The 22,187-nt window shown below is 42.7% G+C and overlaps 1 protein-coding gene across 1 annotated transcript in view; it reads right to left on the bottom strand.

The window, feature by feature from the left end:
* ahr2 (aryl hydrocarbon receptor 2) overlaps positions 1-22,187 on the bottom strand; it is a 56,026-nt gene that overhangs the window by 31,440 nt on the left and 2,399 nt on the right. Inside the window, exon 2 of the mRNA XM_080024397.1 lies at positions 11,237-11,424. Coding sequence (XP_079880523.1) covers positions 11,237-11,424 — 188 coding nt within the window. The remainder of the gene's footprint in view (positions 1-11,236; positions 11,425-22,187) is intronic.

Raw genomic sequence — 22,187 nt, 5'->3', positions numbered from 1 at the left:
GGTGAGCTGTACAGGCTACTTGCCTAATCCCAACAGTCTAATGCTGCGTTCACACATGAATTCCGGACAATGTCCAGATAGCCAGGTCCGGATGCAGTAATGTCTCAAACGATTCAAACATTTGCGTTGTACAGTTGTTGCGCGTACAGCTCTTTCCTTTAATGTCCGGATAATTTCAGGGTTGCAGTGCATGTGTGGAAGCAGTTTCAGAGCCTTGCTAGCTCCACTGAGCTACACAGGGAGTCAGGACCCCCAAACCTGGCGGTGTTAGTGCCTTGCTCTACCCATTGAGCCGCACAGGGAACAGAACCACCCACTGTTTATTGCGACCTACTAGTCTCCCCTTTTCGGACCCAATGTAGGGCCTTATGAAAGAATTTAGCATCAAGGTAATGCGGTATCATTGAATCCTCACATTGCATGCTGATGCAAAGTATATCACACCAAAATTCTAGTTTGTCATCATTTTGTCTCACCATCATTCATTTAGAGTGCATCATTATTTATATGTATGACCGTATGTATATGTATGTGACAAATAACTTCTTGAACTTACAGCCACAGGAGGATAAAGGATAGTATTGATGTATTCTCCCTGTCGCACTGCTCAGGGGTGGCTAAGCTGTCCCGGGTAAAAGCCTCTGAGCTCTAGCTGGCCCAAGGGGGGAGGGCTGTGTTTGGATCAGAGGTTAGCAAACACCTTAGCTTTCAGCCGCTTAGCCTCAGGCACTTCCTCTTGCGCAGACTTCCTCTGACTCAGACTACTTCCTGTTCAAACAGAGGAGAGATCAGTCAACATGTTCTACAGGCTCTGTCCATCAGCAGACGGGCACATTCCACAAAACCAGAGCCAGAAGTGAAAGTTTGGCAGTTTGGAACATGTCAGGCCATTAGAGCTGCTTAGCAGGTGCTTTCTGCAGGTGATTTTTGCAGCCATTCTCTGCAGAGTGGCTTTGGTGATCATTTCCCATTACGATGAATATTGCCGCTTTTTCGCCAGGCTACAAATAAGAGTTACAAGGAACAATTAGTATTCAAAACACGCTTGATAATGGGGAAAAAGGATATTTATCTCAGATATCGCCTGTAGGGTGATATCTATTGTATTTTGATGGTATCATAATGTGAGTTACCTGGTGATTCCCTTCTCTAGTTGTGGTCATACATGGAAAATATATAAGGTATTTGGAAATACCTTATACATTAAAAATATGAGGTATTTTCTACAGAGGCTTTTTTTGCCATCATGCTGCATCTTTTTGCCCGTTGATTCAATGCACTTACACACAATGATTAGCATTCAAATCATACTTTATTATTTGTCGGCTTATATTTATATTGTACACAAAGGTAATACTTGCATATCATTAAACATTTGCATTGCATATACAACAGATTGGGTCAAACACAATAACGCACTGTCAACATCTATTTCCAGAAATTCTTTCACCAAATTGTTGAGCTCAAACTGCAGTTTTAGGGAGCGTTCTAAGGTCAGTTGAGGGACTGTTCTAGGGCCTGTTCTTCACAGTTCCACACTTCACAGAGAGAACTAAGAGACTGACTTCTGTTTAGGCTGTTCTGGGGTCTCTTCTACAGTCTGCTCTCAGGTTTGTTCAAGGGCCAGTCCTGCACTCTGTTCTAGGGACTGTTCTATGGTCTTGTCTGGGGTCTGTTCTGGCATCTCTACTAGTCTTTTCTCGGGTCTTTACCGGGGTCTGTTCAAGGGTCAGTTCTCCAGTCTGTTCTAGGGACTGTTGTATAGTTTTCTTTAGGGACTGTTCTATAGTCTACTTTAGGGACTGTTCTATAGTCTACTTTAGGGACTGTTGTATAGTTTTCTTAAGTGACTGTCCTATAGTCTACTTTAGTGACTGTCCTATAGTCTACTTTAGTGACTGTCCTATCGTCTACTTTAGGGATTGTTCTATAGTCTACTTTAGGGATTGTTCTATAGTCTACTTTAGGGATTGTTCTATAGTCTACTTTAGGGACTGTTCTATAGTTTTCTCTAGGTACTGTCCTATAGTCTACTTTAGGGACTGTTCTATAGTCTACTTTAGGAACTGTTGTATAGTTTTCTTTAGTGACTGTCCTATATACTACTTTAGGGATTGTTCTATAGTCTACTTTAGGGACTGTCCTATAGTCTACTTTAGTGACTGCCCTATAGTCTACTTTAGGGATTGTTCTATAGTCTACTTTAGGGATTGTTCTATAGTTTTCTCTAGGGATTGTTCTCAAATCTGTTCTGGGGTCTTGCGTCCCAGAGAAATTCAACATGGACGTACAGTAGATAGATAACATCACTGACCACTGGGGTAGTAAATCTTCCTGGTATTCTGAGAGTGTTTAACACTGAGTCCACAGGGCGAACAGCTGTGTTTCACAGAGATGCTTAACCCTGCTTTGTGTAGATCAGTTGAAAAGCTGGCTAGAGGCACAACAAGCTCTGCGACAACTTGTAAGTTAACGCCGCTCAAGAAATTTTACAAAGCACACGCCAAGATTGAGTGAGGACAGCAATCAATGAACTAAAACGTAATGTAATTCTTTACTTCACTGCAAACTCCTTCCTTCGTCTCTGCTGAATAAGTGAATCTGAACAGCCCTCCAATGATGATATGCTAAGATTTCAGACACGCATCCGCATACACACACAGTGTTTGAAGCTTATAACTGTGTGTAAAACAAACTGAGTAATGGTTCATTCACTTACAGCGAGCCAACGGATCAAAGAGCTGGGTTTATGTTTGCTCTCAGCATGAGGGACAGAGCTGGTTCGGGAACTACCCCGTGGCACGACAAACACACCTCAACAAGAGAAACCAGACGCAGACTGACTCAATAAGCAGCTGATATGTCTAACAGAGTTCCCGACAAGACTGTTTCTGCTTAATTAGTGCTAATGTAAATGCAAAAATCGGTTGCATTTGTTATAGCCATGAACACCGTTACATGAAACCGCAGAACTACGTGTAACATGTGTGCGTTGCTGTGAAGGGGAGACGATTTCATGCGTTTCTATCGTTTTTGGTTCATACCAAAAAGGCAGGTTAAAAGAGGGTTAAATCAACGCTGAGGCAAAACTAGATGAGATCGGCAGTGAGTTTGTCTCTGTTTCTGAGGACTCCGGCAGGTCTGAGGCTGCCATCCAAGCAAGTCTCCACACGATTTGCCGCCTGGTATGTTATGACTGGTTTCCCGGAGGTTGTCAGACTGGACTGGTGGTCGCAGAGACACACGCATCCTGATGCCTGATGCTATCGGACGTCACCACCCCCTCCACAACACTTGAGCTCAGAGCGGAGGGTGTTTCTACCCCAATTGACGTACACGTTTGATATTGTACATTCAGAATCTGAATCAAAAATCAGATTTGAAAATGTGTCAATGCATTGCTGTACAGACAGTATGTGAAGCTCAACATTCTGAAAGAAAAAATTATCCAAATGTATGGGTATAAAATATAAACATAGACGCATATATTGTACGGGATGAATAAATATGTATACAACAATATGGCATGGGTAGCAATGGATGAGTTGATATAAATGATTACTGTTATCACTAATATTACAGTATCATTTGTTTATATGTTCTATAACAGCATCCAGAAATTGCTGTGTGCTGACTTTCTTCTGTTTGTATGTTTGCCTGCCAACTCTCTGTCTGTCTGTGTGTCTACCAAAGTCTCTGTCTGTTTGCATCTCTAGGTCTCTCTCTCTGTCTGTCCGTCTAACTCCCCGTCTTCATGTCCTGGCACCTGCTGTGTGTTAAATATCTGAGTGTGTGCCAAGGCTGTGAGGCCAGATGCCCCCCTGGTCAGCTTGCAGGCGTGAGGATCTGTCTCCTGTTACAATGTGCCACGCTGGGACATATGTTTAAGGTTAGGGTTACCCTCTTCCTGCCAGTGGACAGAAAACAGGTCATGTTGAAATGCTGCGGCGTGGTACAACATGTAGACTAGGATTTAATCCCGGGAATACCAATTCAAACCATTTCCCATATCCCAGGAAATGTAATAATGGGAAAACGGGAATAAAAAAAAAATCTCTCTTTTTACATTTAGAACGTAATGGAATAGGCCGATACAGGCTTAAAGGCTTAATATTACATTACATTTAGCAGATGCTTTTATCCAAAGCGACTTACAATTGTTCAATCACCGACAGACGCAGCCATCAGGAGCAATTAGGGGTTAAGTGTCTTGCTCAAGGACACTACAGCATGCTAGCAGGAGGAGCCTGGGATCAAACCAGCAACCTGTTTCTGACCAAGTTTGAGGCGAGGAAACAAGTAATCCAGTTGCTGAATTTTCATTCAAATTAGATCTAGTTTATTCCGACTTTGGACACATTCCCCTGACACGCTGGGACTCTGACACGGGGATATTTTATTTAATGCAAACAAAAATAACCAAAAATATAAAAAAAATACATCTACAACTAAAATGACTATTTGTATTGGTTTTGTTTGGAGAAACATACTCTACAAATACTTTTTTTTTTTGAAAGAAACAGAGCAGAACTATTTTTTAAATACTCACACTACACTGACCTAACTAACCCTAACCCACTAACAGCATATGGAATCCCTCTCAGCTATAAAATGATTTTGGAAATGTCAAATTATTTGTTTTAACAAATTTTATTTGTTTGTACAATGAAGACATCTCAAATATCACTTCCATTAGGGCTGTTCTTAGCAGACAGATCACCGGCAATGAACTTCATTTCACATTCCTCACAGGAGTCACAGCTATGGCAAAATTCAAGCTGCATGCAGAGTTTATATTATGTTCAGTCTTATGTTGATTATTATAAATGGATTTCTTTTGCCTTAATAATTATTAATACCAGCAAATAATACACTAAAGCGATCAGGTTGGGAATCCATATTTTTCCTTGTTGCATTTAGTGTTGCTTGAAATATGAGTAATGCGTTATGACAATAGCTGAAAACAAGTCAATTACCCAGGTGTGCTTATTTTCCCGGCATAGAAAATTTTCGTTTTTTCGGAAAATATATTAAACCTCAGTGTAGACCTATCAGTGGCATCAGGAATATCCGTGTGTGAGTCCATAATTTCATATCTCATTCAGAATCCAAAATCAAAACTTAATGACTTTTTTCCCATGTGGGGGACCATGAAATGTTGCGAGTGTGGAGATCGCTCCGTGGGGACCACAGCCGAGAACCTCCACGCTCCCCACCGGGCTCCGAGTCAGTCCAGCACCGCCCCAAGCCGGTCTCCGATCCTCCAGCAATCCAGTATAGATATACGAGCGATATAATATATCTTTTCTCGGAACAAAGGGAACTGAGTCTCGCTGGGTGATGAGCTGTTTTATTTTCTCCAAGTTTTACACTTTTATGTCGCGTTATGCCCGTGTTTCATATATTTTTTTGTGTAAAACTGGTATCAGTCTGTCCAACACTGACACTCTCAAGTTTTCTCCCTTGCTGTATCACGCTGGTGCCTATTTAAAGATCAATTATTTCTGGTAACAAAATCCTTGCAATCTCCCATTTCCCGGTCCCATACTTTTTATGAAATGCAATCCCATATTAGTACAGTGGTGCAGAGGTGCAGGTGTTCCCAATAACCATGAAGACCAACCACCTGTCTGTCTGCCAGCAGCTGCTAACAGCCGCATGATTCATACCATGACCCTTTCGGCTCTATAACTCCTACCTAAACTATCTTCTGGCAGATCTAAACGGTTGTGGGTTTTTTCTCATCAAAAAGCCTGCTGAGATGATGGGAGGTTTTGAAAATCTGAAGCCAGATAATGGGGGTGTTATTTGAAAAAATAGTTTAAGCCAGACATCATAATTCTAATGACTTTTGAAATGACACATTTCAGCACGAAAGATTATAGAAGAGCATCTCATTCATGAAACAGGTATAAAGCAACCTGGTTTTCACAAAAATTATGACATTGATTATGTTTTTTATTTTTGAATTAATTCCTTCAATCAATATAAAAACGTGTATTAAAAATGTATTTGGAAAAAATTGTGGGAGGGCATTAAGCTGTCTTATTCCCCATAAAAAATAATTACGGCAATAACAAATCTCATATTTCAAAATTTTTAGACTTAATCGGCTCATGGTTACAACCATTATGTGGGTGGTGTGGTTTAAGCAGCCACACCTGTCTTGGGTCGAGGTTACGGGCCTGGGATCTGGGTGGCTGTACGCCTGTTGCTCATCAGAGCAGTCAACGAGCAACAGGTTAATCACCCATCCCCACACACAAACACAGAAAGAGTCTCCTTCACGACCAGAGTTTCCGTTAGAAAAAAATTGGTGCCGGATTGGATGGTTTCAATTTCCCGGACAAATGGGTGATATTCCGGTAAAATATTATCTGTCTTTATTGAGCTTAAAATAATTGATAAGCAGGCTATATAGAGAATGACATCATCAAGGCACGTAGACGTATAATATTTATTTATCGAATCATCTACTTCTTCTTCTTTCGGCTCCTCCTGTAGGGGTCGCCACAGCAGATCATTTGCATCCAATACCTTCTGTTTTGCGCATGTATAATGTTTTTTTATCGAATATTCAAAATAAAATCTGTCAGTCCCGTCAGTTAAACATAACAAATAAAAATTATGAATATTACTACTGTACTTGAAATCAAGTAATTTCCGTTTATGAACAATAAGCAACAAGTGCAGCATCTTTAATTCACATTTCACGAAAATAAAATTTTGATCAAACCAAAAACAAAAAGTACAAGTTACAAGTTACAAGTAGGTCTTAATAAATAATAAAGTTTGTGGTGTTTTCTGTCTTTATTAGGATGTCCCGTCAACATATTTTACATAACAAATATTTACTGTCTGCTTTGGGTCGGAACTGAAATATCCCCAAAAAATGCCCAAAAAACTATGAATGTACAGAACGTGTCCCTGTTGTCAAGGACACATCATCTTTCTGCTTCTCTTCTGGACGCTGTGCTCTGTCTCCGCTCCGTGAGTGTGTGTCTTCTGTGTTTACAAGCGCAATGTGTCCACGAGGGAGGGGGCGAGGCTTAGTTCTATATCGACAAACGTGACTGGTCAGAGTTGAAGCTTTCAGATCACTTTTAGATCGTCCAAACTGATTGGCTTCCTGTTGCAATTTGCCGAGGGCGGAAATGAACAGATCTGCAGACTTTTTTTCATCTAAATGATCCACCCAACACTAATTCAAATTGTGCTTGGAAGGAATTCTTTTCACCGGACATTATGACCGAAGAGATTTAAATATGTAGAACTTCGACAAATTTTCCCGGCCAAAAACCGGCAATTACCAGATAACGGAAACGCTGGTCATGACAAGTGTTCATCTGCTCCCGGCTTGTTATATCTTGCCACGCTATCCAATAAACATAAACATAAAATTGTGATCCATTACTTTTCTTGAACAGTACAGAATTTGGTTTAGTTTAGTTTTGGCTCATTGGATTGTAATGATTCACAAAGGCCTATTGTGGCGAGCCAAGGGTCGTGGTCAAGCCACGGTTGGAGATGGCAGAATGGCTCCCTTTCCTGCGGCCGCCCAGCTGCCTCGAGTCGGCTCAATCAGTGCCCACCTGGCGCTGATTGGTCCGAATCGGGGCAGGGAGCTTTTTCTGCAGAGGGGGATCGGCACACAGGGCCCGAGAGCCGACCGGGTGCCCAGTCGCAGCACCCTGATTAGAAATGTTTATCCTTATTATATATCCATTTGGCCAGCGGGCCTTTCTGTGTAGAACTGACCATAAAGATTCTATCCATGTTGGCAATCCACCGCCAGAAAGACTACGTCTCCCTCCCCAAACCCCTACCGGTGGGTAGAGACTCCCACACCTATAAATACTTTTTCTCATTAGAGTCACACAAACATGCTTGTGTCAGCAAAAGTGTGAACATAATATGTTATATACATGTTTATTATATACATAAAAACATGTATGGCTTTAAGAATCAGGCTTTATTTAACATAGACGGGTGAATTCCAGGAGTTCACTTTCAAAATAGCTATGTCACGGTGTCACTGAGTGACCCCTGACCTCTACATTACCCCGGAGCCAGTCAGCGGCGAGGTCAGAGGTCGCCCTGAGGGTCTTGGAGGTCAGAGTTTACAGTACTGTGCGAACTACACACTTAATAACCTCCTGACTAAGACAAACACTACCCCCACTATACACAAACTAGAAAAACAGTTTGAAGAGGCTTGAAAAAGTTATAAACTATATGTTTCTTCTTTCTATATCTTATTTTCATCTGTCTCTTCTGTCAGTTTCCTCAACACCGGCAATTGTTGTCCGTCTTCCGTCCACAACCACCAATTGATGGATTTGTATTGTTTTCAAATTATTTTGACACTCGTCCGAACTGGCCAAACCTCCCATCCATTAATAATAATTCAAAATTTGTAACTGAAAAATGTTCACCATTACCGACACTAAGCTTCTGGAAACTTTTCATCACTGTGGCTGTTTGTGAACGGACCAGTGCGGAGTGGCGACACACTAACCAGCGCAGGCTACGTTTAAAATACGAAGAGGGAAGTGTACAGGGAAAAACAGAAGTCCTATTAGAAGAAAGAAAGAAAGAAAGAAAGAAAGAAAGAAAGGAATAAATAAAGAATGGGGAACAAAAGAGAGGCAGACGTACAGACAGAAGGAACAGGGCCAGCACAGAGCTCCAGACCAGGGTCTTGAGATGTGGGGCCGTGGGGCCGTGCGGCCGGGGTCAGGGTGGCGGTCTCGCTCTGAACAATGTGTGTGTTGTGGTGTCTAGCCATGGGACGCTGGCCTGCGGCGGTTCCCAGGAGGAACAGCCTTCCCCTTCTGGAGGCTGGAGGGGAGCGGGCAACGGACAACTTGCGTTCCTTAAACACATCCTGTCCCCAACCGCACGCCCACAGCGCCACGTGAAAACATACACGACTCGTTTATCGCAATACATTTGGAAGAATATGGGCCCGATGAGCCAGCTGGGCATTAAAGTGTGTGTGTGTGTGTGTGTGTGTGTGTGTGTGTGTGTGTGTGTGTGCGTCCGTCCGTCTAACGGTGTTATCTGCATGTTCATATCTCCATGTGCGCATGTGCAGAGATCCACACAGGTACAAACAGACACGCCCCCCCCATCCATCATGGCAGCCAGCCCGGTATGAGTGTCTGTGTGTGTGTGTGTGTGTGTGTGTGTGTGTGTGTGTGTGTGTGTGTGTGTGTGTGTGTGTGTGTGTGCACTCGCAGAGGAAACCAGATTCCTCGCGCTGCCTCTAATGCATTTGTTTCGGAGTCGCTAAATGGACAAGCAGTGTCAAATAATTGATGAACGGGGAGCAGTGTGCTCTGATGAAGCAGGGCGGTCTGCTGTGACTTGACACAGAACCACACACGCACAAATACCACCCTCGCCCTTCACTGTGTTTCAGTGGCCACGTTGTGGAACGCACTTTTGTAGTGCACCCAAAAATTACGACAAGGGGTTACGATCTTAAATTTCTCGCAATGTGAGAGGGGGTTTGATTTGGAAAAACTTGTGTTTTGGTTTGGTCTAGAGTCTGGTCGTACTTCACATCAGCACGGGATGAACCTCAGTGGGATGCCTGGAGTTTGAGTTTTACATTCACAAGCAGGTATTGGGATATTATATATTTGGATACTGCTGTGATAAGAAAGTCTTTCATCCTAGCCCTAACACACGCACGCACGCACACACACACGCACACACAAACACTTTTCTATGGTTTAAATAAAACATGTTGTTGACTTAAAGTGACCAAAACATGTGGAGTAGAATTAACATAGACAGCCTTACACATACACACGCACACGCACACGCACGCACACACACACACACGCGCACAATAGAGCACTGTGCGGCGATCAGATGTTTTCAAAGTAGCGTGGAGTATATCAAACTACATCTTGAATATTTAAGTATGAGCAGAATCACTGACTCACTAGAATACTCAACAAAGTAAAAATAATAATAATTATATTGTTTGGTTCATGACCATTCCTTCAACTTTCCATACAAAATATTATAGTTTGTATGGATGTATAGGATAGTTTAATGCACTGTGGGGCTGTTTTGCGGACACAGATTAGGTCTAACATGAGACTTAATCACACTTTTAATCTGGATTTACTGAAACGGCCTTTCTCAAGTCCTAGTTTAAAACGGTCTCAGCCTTAGTCGCAGTCCGGGTTTAAAAAAAAATCTGATTTCCAGAAGGAGGATAAAAGCTCATCTAGGTCTAAGTGAAGTCTTGAATTGAATCTCTGGATTAATGGCCGTGGCCTCCAGGTGGACCAGGTTGAGCTGGACTAAGACCAGCACCAAGACCAAACAGACGGAGCCGAGTCGTCCTTCACGACCTGAAGTAACATCTCAGAAAGGCATTTTTAAATTCTGGGTGAAATAAAGCAGGATTATTTTAGTCCTGATTGAGATAGACCAGCCCCCGTATACATTTGGGATACAACATGGACGCGAAACACACAAATAACAAGTTCCCCCATGTCGTGTCTCGTCCGTCTCCTTGGCAACCAGTCGGGACAAAGTCTGGCTGCTATTCATTGTCCTACACATGTCCTACTGTCGACCAGGTCACATGGTCCCAAAGTACTGTTACTGTACAGAGAGAGAGAGACTGTACTGTCAGGTTGTACATTTTGTTTTGTGTACCCTCTGTTTTCGATACTTCTTCGTAGTATCTCCACCAGGAGGACTCTATGTGAGCGGGTGGAGCTCTCCCGCATTCCCTTTGGAAGAATGGTACAACGACCCATAACCTACCCTCAGAGGTTGACCGTACGACACACGTGGACGGTGGACGCTCGTGTCCGGCGCCGTCCTGTGCACTTGGGTCGACCTTGAAACGAAATAAGTTGAAGGATCGAGTGGGGTGTCCTGCTTACTCCTGAACCTATTCCACAAACACGCATCTGATTGCGGGGAGACCTGCGTACCCGGTCCCTGCAGCTGTACCCACAGAGTACAGAAGTGGATACTGTGCCAAACTCCACATGCCTGTTATGAAAACCAACTCCCATATCGTACCCTTATCTGCAGCTGGAAAAACATCTGGAACAAGTCCAACCACTCCAGGGCCTCGGGCTGGATGTGAGAGTATGGAAAGCCAAACCCGTCTTATCGCGGGTTATATTCATCCGTATACATTCTTCTTTTAAGGCTCCCGGTGCCTGACCCCGCGGCCGCGGGAGGAGAGGCAACTCACCGGTGAAGAAGCTCTTGACCTTCAGGTAGCCCACGCTGAGGCGCAGCACCGACAGCTTGTCCAGGCGCGCGCGCACCTCGTCCGAGAAGGGCAGGAGGCTGGTCAGCTTGTCCAGCTCCCCGTTGAGCCGGTCACGGTGGCGCTTGGACGGGTTGGACTTGATGGCATCCGGAGGCAGCGCTTTGGGCCTGCGGGGAGGTGAGGACATAATCCACGCCGATGAGAGTTTATCAACGCGGATGTATGATTTATACACGATGAACACGGTTTCCTCGACTGGGGCGTAGCATCTATGTTGTACTGTAGTGTGATATTGTGAGAGTGAGATAACTGTATTTAAATACAGTAATATAATAACACAAAGTTTTGCCCGTATAACCACATACTGTGTCTAATTCCAACGCTAACTAATGCTAATTAATTATAATTATAATTAAATAATTCTAATGCTGAACTCACCAGGGGTCCTAACAAAACCCACTGAGACACAGACAGGCCCCACTGCCTTACTGTACTGTGTGTTGCATACTGTACTGCAAGTTACTGCATCACTGTTCTGGGTTACTGCATACGATGCTGTATTGCTGTTCTGCTCACTGTTACTGTATTGCTGTGTCGTACTGTTGTATACTGTACTGTATATCTCCATAATCACTTTATTCACATGTACTTTACTGCACATATCTGTATATACAAATAGCCTATCCCATATACATAACTCTATTCCCTTCACTTCTATTTTGTACCCCCACTCTGTATCTTTTTCAGTCTTGTTTTATTTAGATTTTATTTTATTTATATTATTCTATTCACTAACTGCATTACGTTTTAGGAATCAGTTAGTTTCAGTTAGTTGCTAGGTAGGAATTAGGTTTGCTATTATGTTCGGTTTAGAAACTATTGTGCATAATCTCCGGGTTCGTTGCAAAGACATTTCACTGCATATATGTATGAACGTACGTATATGTATGTGACAACTAAACCTCTTGAATCTTGAATAACAGTTAGCCGTGAGCAATTTCATTAAAAAGATACTTGTTTTAAAAATTTGACATACGAGGATCCTCATCGTAAATATTTCTATACACCCAATTTGTTATTATAAACGTGGACAAGAAAATTCTTAAAGGTGTACAAAAAGCCCTATTCACAGGAACACATTGCATGATAAGTTACAGTTTGTTTCTTTGATTTTGGTACTGGAGTCGAGGTCTGCACTAACTTTTGGCAACACAAATATTAAATCCAATTTCATAAGCAAACATAATATCAGACATTTAAAAATAAACAAAATGTACAGTTTGCACAGTCTGCAGACGTAAGTATTCAGGCTTTTTATAATGATGTTATTCATTATCGTGTTGTTTACAATTTTGTTTTGTCGACTCTCTCGCTGCTGCGTTTGAGACTCTCGGCGATGAGAAAAAAAACGAGCAAGCCTAGAAGTGTCAACATCCAGGGCAAGCGGAAGACAAAGTGAGACGCCAACAACGCCGCCGTGTCTCTTTAAGAGAGCCAGACGGCAAACATCCCCGGGGTGAAGCTCCGAGTACAACAAACAGCCTCCGCTCACCGCCGTTACCGTGGGAACCGTCTCACCTGTCTGATGTCATCACCTTTATGAGAGCTGTTTGTCACCTGAGTGTGTGTGTGTGTGTGTGTGTGTGTGTGTTTGTGTGTGTGTGTGCGTGTGGCATTAGGTAACCGGGACCTTTGTGCACTAAACCCGGCAAGCTAATTCGTGTAACTTCAACCCCATGGAAAAGCCATACCTGCGCAAGCAATATGTCCAGAAGTAAACATTAATCAAAGACGTTTTTTGTTGTCGTAGTATTATTTTTGACCCCAAAACCGAAATCAAGCGTAGAAGGTATAATTTATCAAGCAATACGTTGCTGTGAATAGGACTTGTAGGCGCTGCTATCCCGTCTCACAACTTTGCTAACATTTTGTAATCCACAATTGTAATATCAGAATGGGTCGACAGAAACATTCAAGGGTTTGATCGGCGCTCGTCTATACAAAGATTCCTTCCCAATTCCTTCCGATAAAAAAAAAAAAAAAAAAAAAAAGGTTGCTTTTAAAATGTTTGACTAAATTGCACACTATGTCTATAAACGCTAACGGCTAGCCGGCTGCGGAGCTATGGAGCCAGATCTGGGCGAGGAAAAACAAAAGGTAAGCAAAGAAACAAATATTTACGATTAAGAGGAAAGGAAAAACAATTGCAGACCTCAAACGGAAAAACAAAACCACGTCTCGATATTGTTTAAAAAAAAACAAAAAAAAACGACGACAACAGAAGCCCCAGCAGTTGGAATGGCCGTTTAATCGGTTCAAATATAATTTGTTTTGTTTGTTTTCGTTTCTCTCTGCTGCGGCCGCACTGATTGATCATGAATCATTCACTTTGGGAAATTTTGCGGCGCGCTTCTACCGGAGACGCAGCTCCCAAAATTGGTGTTTTCTTTTTATTCTAAAGTTCTCATGAGGGGAGAACTGCAGTGGCGGAAAGTAAGGACTGGAGCACATTTTTTCGGGGAGCTGTTCTTACTGTAAGTATATTCAGTTTCAAAGGCTTTTCAACTTTTACTTCTATACTTTATACTTCGTACAACATTTCTAACACAGTCGTGTTACTTTGGTTGTTTTGTTTTTTTAATCTTTATTTATATATATGCACATCCACGTACATTCTTTATATTTATAGCTACCAAAGCCAGCCACCCAATCAGAGAAATGTGCGACGGCAGAAAAACATCCCAGTTCAAAAACACCACAATGAACCCGGACGCTGTCGGGATGTCACCCCTTTTTGTTTTTGTTTTTTTTTGGAGCGCAGCCTCGAGTGCTTTTTGAGTCAAGCCTCCGCGGTGTATATAGGCGGCTCGTGCTCACGGAGGCGCTGAAGCGAGTGCGCCGGGCGAGACGTTCAACCTGATGACCTCCCGGACCAAACATCTGCTTCCAATCATCACCCGAATAAAAACCCTGGCGAAATGGGAGCGAGGCGGTTATCTCTCTCCTGCCGCATTCTTTGGCACCAACCTCTGCGTCCCCCCACAAACCCCTCCCACCCCCCCACCCCACACGCACACACACACACGCGCACGCGCACACACACACACACACACACACACACACACACACACACACACACACACACACACACACACACAAATAATTTCAGCGATCATTCAATTTCGATCATTTTAACTGTTTGGGTTCCTCTATGTGTAGGCTCTGTCCGTGTGTGTGTCTGTGTGTGTGTGTGTGTGTGTGTGTGTGTGTGTGTGTGTATGCGTGCGGCTCCTCTATACTTGGACTGCTTTGTCTCGTCCGGAGACAACACCTCCTTCAAAACAAAGGGCAATATTTATTTCCCCCCCCCCCCGGCACTGACTGCGCTCATGAGAGGCGCTATCTGGGCCGGGCGTTACGGGGTTAACGCGCCGCTTGTTCCACTACAAGCGTGGCCGTCCTCCCCAGGCCTCCACCAGCGTCCGGGGTCAGGAACCATCGCTCAGCTCCTTCCATTGTCCAAACGCAGCTCGGAAGGATAGCTGTCCGTCTGAGCTTTAGAAAGGCGCCTATTTCTATTCCCCCCTTCGACTTCCGGGCCCCGCGGCAGACCTTTGAATTTGGCTTCGTTGCAGCCGAACCTGCGGCACAGCACGGGATCGTTTTCTTGAGTGTCCGAAGCCGTGGCGCGCTTCAACTAGTACGCACAACCACACCGGATGGTCGTGCTCAGATGTGCAATCAACTCCTCCTGATATTTGTAATTATTTAACCCGCATCACTTCGAATTGACCAGTGTTGGGGTCGTTACTCAAAAAAAGTAATTTCTGGTTACTTCTTACTACTTACTTTACATATACTATACTTACATATACTCCCTGTAGGAAGACTACTCATTATATTACTTTTATTATTACTCGCCTGAGATGCATTGTCACGTAATTGCTTTACATTTATTATTGTGCCTATAAGTTTTGTCGTTAGGTAAGAGGTTTAAATGTCCTATGCAAGTGTTAAATGGTTAGCAATCGTTTCTGTTGATATCGTAAGTGTTTTGGGGAATTAAGTAGTGAAACGGTGATGGGCAGTTGTTAGATAAATAAAGACACTGTGAAATGAAACTCTTACTTCACTGACCACCACCAAACATACGGAGACGGAAAGAGATTCCTTCCTTTATGAGTTAGATGGAGAACTTATGTCGGCCAACGCGAGTGACGACATCATTGTTTGAGTATTACCTGCGATGTGATTACTGAATTAAGGAACAGTGACGTGTTACATTACTTGTTACGGACAAATGAAATGTGATTACATTAACATGTTACCCCCAGCACTGCTATTGGCATAACCAAACTCAATGCGTCTCAATGCATCATGTTATGTTAGGCAGATGGGTTCATCTGGTCTTGGTAATGACATTCCCAACACTAATGTGCATAAAAAGTTAATATTTCACAAGAAAAAAATCACTACCTGTAGATTTGACCAAAATACAAATTCATAAATGTAATATAAAAAAAGATTCATATCTTCAATCTTTGAGAATGTTTACATTAAATTGGTTTAAATACTTTGCAGGGTGATGATTCACATGCTATTAACTATGTGGCCTTGCGGCGACCATTATTGTATATCGATCCTGTCATTAATGGCTAAATCCTTTTCGGGAGCTCTACTGTTTTCACACCAAAATTAGCTGGTTGACCTGGGTTTTTTAAACCCCCGGTGAACCCGCTAAAAATAGGCGATTGACAATTTTCCCGTTGCCAGGAGAAATGCCCTTTTTTCTGGTGCGTCACGTTCGACCTCATGAACACGTGGGAAAAGGGGCGTGTCATGATTCCGGTGTGATTACATTACATTTAGCAGACGCTGTTGGGAACAACAGTGGAGGTGACAGCAACTTAAACAAACAACGACATGAAACTGTAAAACTTGTAAAACTGTAAAAAAAGCATTTTAAGCTCTTCAAAAGAATCGGATCTTTCGTGAACGACCCAACACTACAGTAGAAGCAGCCTGGAGCACCAGCAGCATGCATTCTACATGCGCACACCGGCCGTTCGGAGGCGGGGAGTGGGGACCAACTTTGGGCGATGCTAGAGGTGGAGGTTCTCCGCTGTGGTCCCCACGGTTTGATCCCCAAACTCACAACATTTCACAGTCTCACATGCGGAAAAAGTCAATAGCTTTAAAGTTTGGATTCTAAATGGGATATGAAATGATCTAATCATACATGGATATTCCTGTTTATTTATACGCCAGCGTCCGGAATTTCAACGCGGGTCGCATCGCGCAGGTAAAAGGGCCAAAATTAGCCTGTCGACCCGGGTGTCCTGCTCACATCAGGGCCCATCGGAGGAGGAAAACCTGTGTCTATTGCAGGGTCATTTGGTACAATCTTTCCCACTGATGACAAATGACGGATGTTACCGGGTTTTCGGTGCAGTGGGAAAGCGGTATAATACGCTTCTGACAATCGCATTGGGAACCACAGAGTCGGTTCAGCCACCAGAACACCAGTGAGATTAGGAACAAGACGTGCTTTTACATCCGTCACCTGGCTGCACGAACAAATTGCACAAATATTAACCAAAAAGACTCAGAAGGCCTTTGTTCTTCACCAAATTTGACTTTTTATTTTTCTACACTCATGTCAAGTCAATGGCAAGACCATCTAAAATATCAGGATATGTTCTTATTACTCCGTCCAAACTATGGCTGGTGGCCTGGGTTTGGTGCCTCTGTGAACTGGATTGACTCAGATATCCCAGCATGCAATTCAAAGCCGTTACACTGAGAGGAACTCGCCTGAAGTGTCGTTTCTTCCCAACGACAAAACCATGACGACAAACTTTCTTGGGAATATATTTCCGATTCTTGGGGTTCATGGTGTTGTGGTGTGCCTGAGATCCTGCTTCCGCTGTCGAGCTGATGTGTTACCATGGCAACTAACACCCTGGAGCTGAGCGACGCCACAGCAAGTTCTCTCATGGGAAATGGACCTCTCTCGAACTGTCCGTGTCTACCTGTCTGTGTACCTGTCAGCCTGTCTGTGTACCTGTCTGTGTACCTGTCCACCCAGAATCTCTTACATGCAAAATGTCAAATTCCATGTTAACCATTAACCATATAGAACAACAACATCACACTAAACTACATGGTAATGGTAATGTCACACCACAACTCTTCTTTTTCATTCAATTCAAATACCCTCCAATATGTCACCCTTATTTATCATGATATAAAGAGGCCTTAATAAACTATCATATCCCAATAGCGCCACTGCTTTAAGTATCAATTGAAACGCCCTCTCAACAATAAGTCAAAATGTTCCTTGTGTCAGCTCCAGAACTCCACATTGAAACTTTGACCTTCTACAACACCAGCTCTGCTCACTCTTTCCGAAAGGCCACTTCTTTCCTCTAAACCTCTGAACTGAGTCAACTCCATGGGGTGATGTGGGTTTTTGCTGTGGCTGACGGCACGGGTTTTTTTCCCACGTGTTTTCGCTGCAACATGTGTTGTGTCACCAGGGAAAGAGCTAGTTTCAGCCACACTGTCAACTGGTAGATATATCAGTATAATGTTGTCTGAGATCGTAGTCATGATACTACAGTCCTATAAATACATAGAGGAGTATAATTACATATAATTGTTTTGCTATTTTCAGTGGTATCATATCATCATGATCATCAGACATTGCTGTATCGTAATACAGCAATTTCATAGTATAAATTAACCACCAGAAGATATGAAAATAAAACTGATTGATTGCCATAATAATAAATCATTCTGCATGGCCCTGCTGTTTCCATTTTTTTCATGGTTCTCCATGGCCTATTTTTGGAGGAAGAAAAATGGAACCGTGAGGATGTCCTGTGCCCTTTTTTTCTTGGTCCATTTGTTCTTCTATTTTTCACTATTGTTATCTTTTTATTATTATAATTGTTATTATTTCATAAACAAGTACAGTATCTATGCCAATACGGTTTTCTTTCACTTCAATACAGTTCTCTCAACCATGTTTGCGTATAATGTTATATTTCAAAATGTCAATAAAAAACAATATCATAAAAAAAAGCTGAGGAATTACTACGTCTTTAAATAACAATAACACAATTCACATTTCACCTACAGGCAAATACAGGCTTCCCATGTATTCGCCTGTGGGTGAAATGTGAACTAAACTTCCACGTGCACGCCTACGCCAGTACACGTTGACACCGACGCACGAGTGTGACAGTGTGTGCCTCAGTGTAAATAAGTGACTCTCAACATTTTTTTTCCTGATGAGGACTCTCAGTTTGATAGGATTTGGTCTCTGGCAGCCCAGTCTGAGAGGAGTTTCATTGTCGGATACGATGTAGTCCGATTTCCCATACCTGTCTATACTGCATTTATGGCGAGTACAGTGAAACTATGATCAAAACAGCCATTCTTGTACATAATGGCAAAATTTAAATATTTATAATTTTGCTGGGGAACCGATGGAACCTCTTGGAGGACCCCTGCTGGGAGGTGGGGGTCCCCGAACCTCATGTTGGGAACCAATGGTGTACACTGTAAATTATATGTTTTCACAGCAGGGTGAAATATCCAGGAGCGCATTGAGCCTGTAACTAAGCGGAGAGGTTTTGGCCCCACAACATTTAGAAACTTCTCAACAGCGCTGAGTGAGCTGGAGGACTTACGTAACCGATTGCGTGACACGGAACTATGTTAATTTGGGGTGGGGGGAAAAAAAGGAGAAAGGGAGACAAAAAAAGTGTGTTCTGGATCCGAGGAGGGGGAGGAGGAGGTGGTTTCGAATTACACCCCTCTACCCGGTTCTGCGTCCCTCGCATTGGTGTTACGCTGCGATGAGTGACCTATCTAATTCTGTGGCGCTATTCTCCGTGGGTTCAACCTCACACACATGCTCCAGGGTCCATCAAAGGTGAGGGTGTGTGTGCCCAACACAAGACCTGTACTGGGTTCCCGTCACCTTTATTTCGGTCACATATCTTAGGCAGGCCTCTGATATACACTGAAAATGGTGTCCTGTGGTCTTGTACTCTTTCCACTATATAAAGTGAAAAGGGGTAGCATCAATAAAGAAATAATAATGATAAATTATTAAAATTTTTTAAGGTTACATAGTCAAAAAAAGTAAACAGGTTAACATAGGCCTCTGAGATCCCTAAAAACATTGACGTTTTTTGCTGAAGATACCACTCGGATTATGCATTCTTGCTGTTCACATGCATAACACGTCTTGTGAAATACGCAGCTCACAAAAAACTAAACGGGTTGTTTTATTTCACAGCTTGTATGTGAGTACGCCCATCAGAGACCCAAACATATGTGCACAAGCACTTAAAAAGTGGGTTTTGCATAATAGGTCCCCTATAACGTATAATAGCCTGTGATCACAATGCATGACGAAATGGTACATGTCCCTCGATCCTCAACTTCACACAAATATGTATCATATTAAGTTGTATATTCCAATTGTCGGTGATATACTACAATTCTTTCCGCGCCATATATTTTAAAACGATATGCTACCCAGCGAGCACTGTGGAAACGTGTCACTTCCCGGATGAGTGTCGGTCACTTGGCTGAGAGGCGTCAGTGGACGTAATGTCGGCGGAGTCCAGGCCACACTTGGCGACGTTCGCCAGGATCACTTGCGGCTGGAGGGCCCGGAAGTGAGCTCGGCCCGATTCTACCATGACTGATGTTACCCAACTGTACTGTTTGTAAACCGAGCCGATCACAATTCCTGGAAGATTGCATCTGAAGAAAGTTGTGGTTATGCGATTAAAATCAATTTGATATTATGCCCAATCTATTAGGTACAAGATAAAGATCATTTTATTTCATATTAGCCCCCGACTGTAATCGACTGGTTAACGTTGTCCACCACGTGACGCTGGTTTAGACCTTCCCAGACTCGTCCAGACAAATTGAGCAGGGTAAGGGTTGATTGCTTTGTTGTTCTATGGTTGTTGACCGAGTTCTCAGCTGAAGAGACTATTTTCTGCTGTTTGTTTTTGTGTTAGCCACCATGTTGTCCCGTCATGTATCACAATGCAGATGCAACTAGAGGACACAATACGTTCCTTACACAGTTTACTGGATCAGTTTACGCTGATCCAGTGAAATTAAGCTTGTGTTTTCTAGTACGACATGGTAGTTGCTGCTGGTCGCTTTAGTTCCGTGATTGTTTCTCCCGTCTCTAGCTCAAGTAATTTTCAAAATGTCGCGAAATGGGCGCCCCGCCCTTGTTACTGGCCAATCCTACTGTTGCTATCCGCCATATTGTCATACATACAATCCATTATTTCTACTGTAATGTATTTGAAAAATGACTTCTAATAGTTATAATGAAGTACCTTCTCACTCCAAACTGAAAAATATAATAAAACAATGGCAGTCCTATACCACAACATGTCACTGAATTTATGGAAATGTATCGACCCTCATTCTGATTCAAGGTTTCCAGTGGTGACAATTGTATTCAATGTAAAGACAGGTTTGGTTGGGATGTTGTTTTGATTAAGGGGATCCGTATGTTGTCTATAATGAATTCACTTGTGTCAGACTATTTTGACTACCCAATGAAATCATCTCAGTTGGGAATGCTGTCAGACATTTCTCAAACTCTACTGTATCAAGGTAGATGAAAAATTATTGAAGTATTTGCTTCTGCCGTTTAAAGATGCATTTGTTGGCGTGCCTCTTCTACATTTGGGTTAAGGTCCAGGGCTGGAATATACACTCACTGAAAACTTTATTAGGAACGCTCAAAACATATAAACATGGAATTTACTTACTCCACTTTAAATGTTTATATTGTTATTATGTTATTACACGGTTAACAGGATTGGGCATGGTTTCAGCATCTTCAGTGGAAACGCCGCTAGCGTCTCAGAACAGAGATTCCTGACTTTTTTTTTTTTTACCGATTTTGAAATCCAATTTTATATACTTGGCGATTTCTTGAATCATTCAAATTTGGCTGAGTGGTTAACAACACATTTTCCTGTGGTGTGACAAACTCAGAACAGATATTTATTTTTGCCTTACAGGGACTTGGGGAACAAGGCGATCGAGATTGCTCCTGCATCTTGGGTCCATTTCTCTGGCATCGACCTTAAAAGAACTGTCAGTATCTGTGAAGATGCAAATGTTACCTTACAGACACTTACAGTGAGGCTCTACGTAATCTGCCAATGTCTATTATCCAATCAGATCTGCTTAGCAGGAGTGGGAGGACCAGCCAGGGTACATGAAGAGGAAAGGAAGGTATGACTACCATAATTAAATATGCTTTATTTTGAGAACAGGAAGGATCTCAGGATTTCTGAAATGTTTTCCGACTACTTGACAAAATTACAATGCCTTCTTGAGTTTAATGAGCCTGTATTTTCTACATCAGGGGCATAAATAGGCAGATGGCCAATGCAGGTGAGGATAAGGATTGTGCAATAAGCCGTATCTGTGCTCTGTTTTGTATTTGCAGCAATTCTTCACGAGGTGACGAAAAACGTGCAAACCCTAATGCAGGATGTGTACACTTAAAAAGCAGAAACAGCAGTCAGCGGGTTCAGCCCTATTTGATGTTAGAACTTCCAGGGAGCTGCTTCAACATGTCATACTGTTTCTGCATTTTGAGCCTTATTCCCTTGGTATTATGAGACAGATTACAAAACCGATATCTAAAAAAAATCTGTAAACAAGTACAAGTCTAAACTAGAAGGGATACCAATAGTTTAGAATATTTTCTTATAACAACTTCTTTCTTCTCTCTTCTTTCCAAGGTGCTGTGCAGCATCACCATGCACAAGCTCCTGATGAGGAGATGGAGAGGTGTGTGAAGAGGTGGATGCAGCTCAGAGATGGAGGGAGAAAGCGAGGAAGCAGAAGCAGCCGTAGTGTC

This window comes from Zeus faber (assembly GCF_960531495.2).
Source record: "Zeus faber genome assembly, chromosome: 2".
In the NCBI taxonomy this organism is placed as follows: domain Eukaryota; kingdom Metazoa; phylum Chordata; class Actinopteri; order Zeiformes; family Zeidae; genus Zeus; species Zeus faber.
The sequence above is the reverse complement of the archived record's forward strand: the minus strand, read 5'-3'. Positions and strand labels throughout refer to the sequence as shown.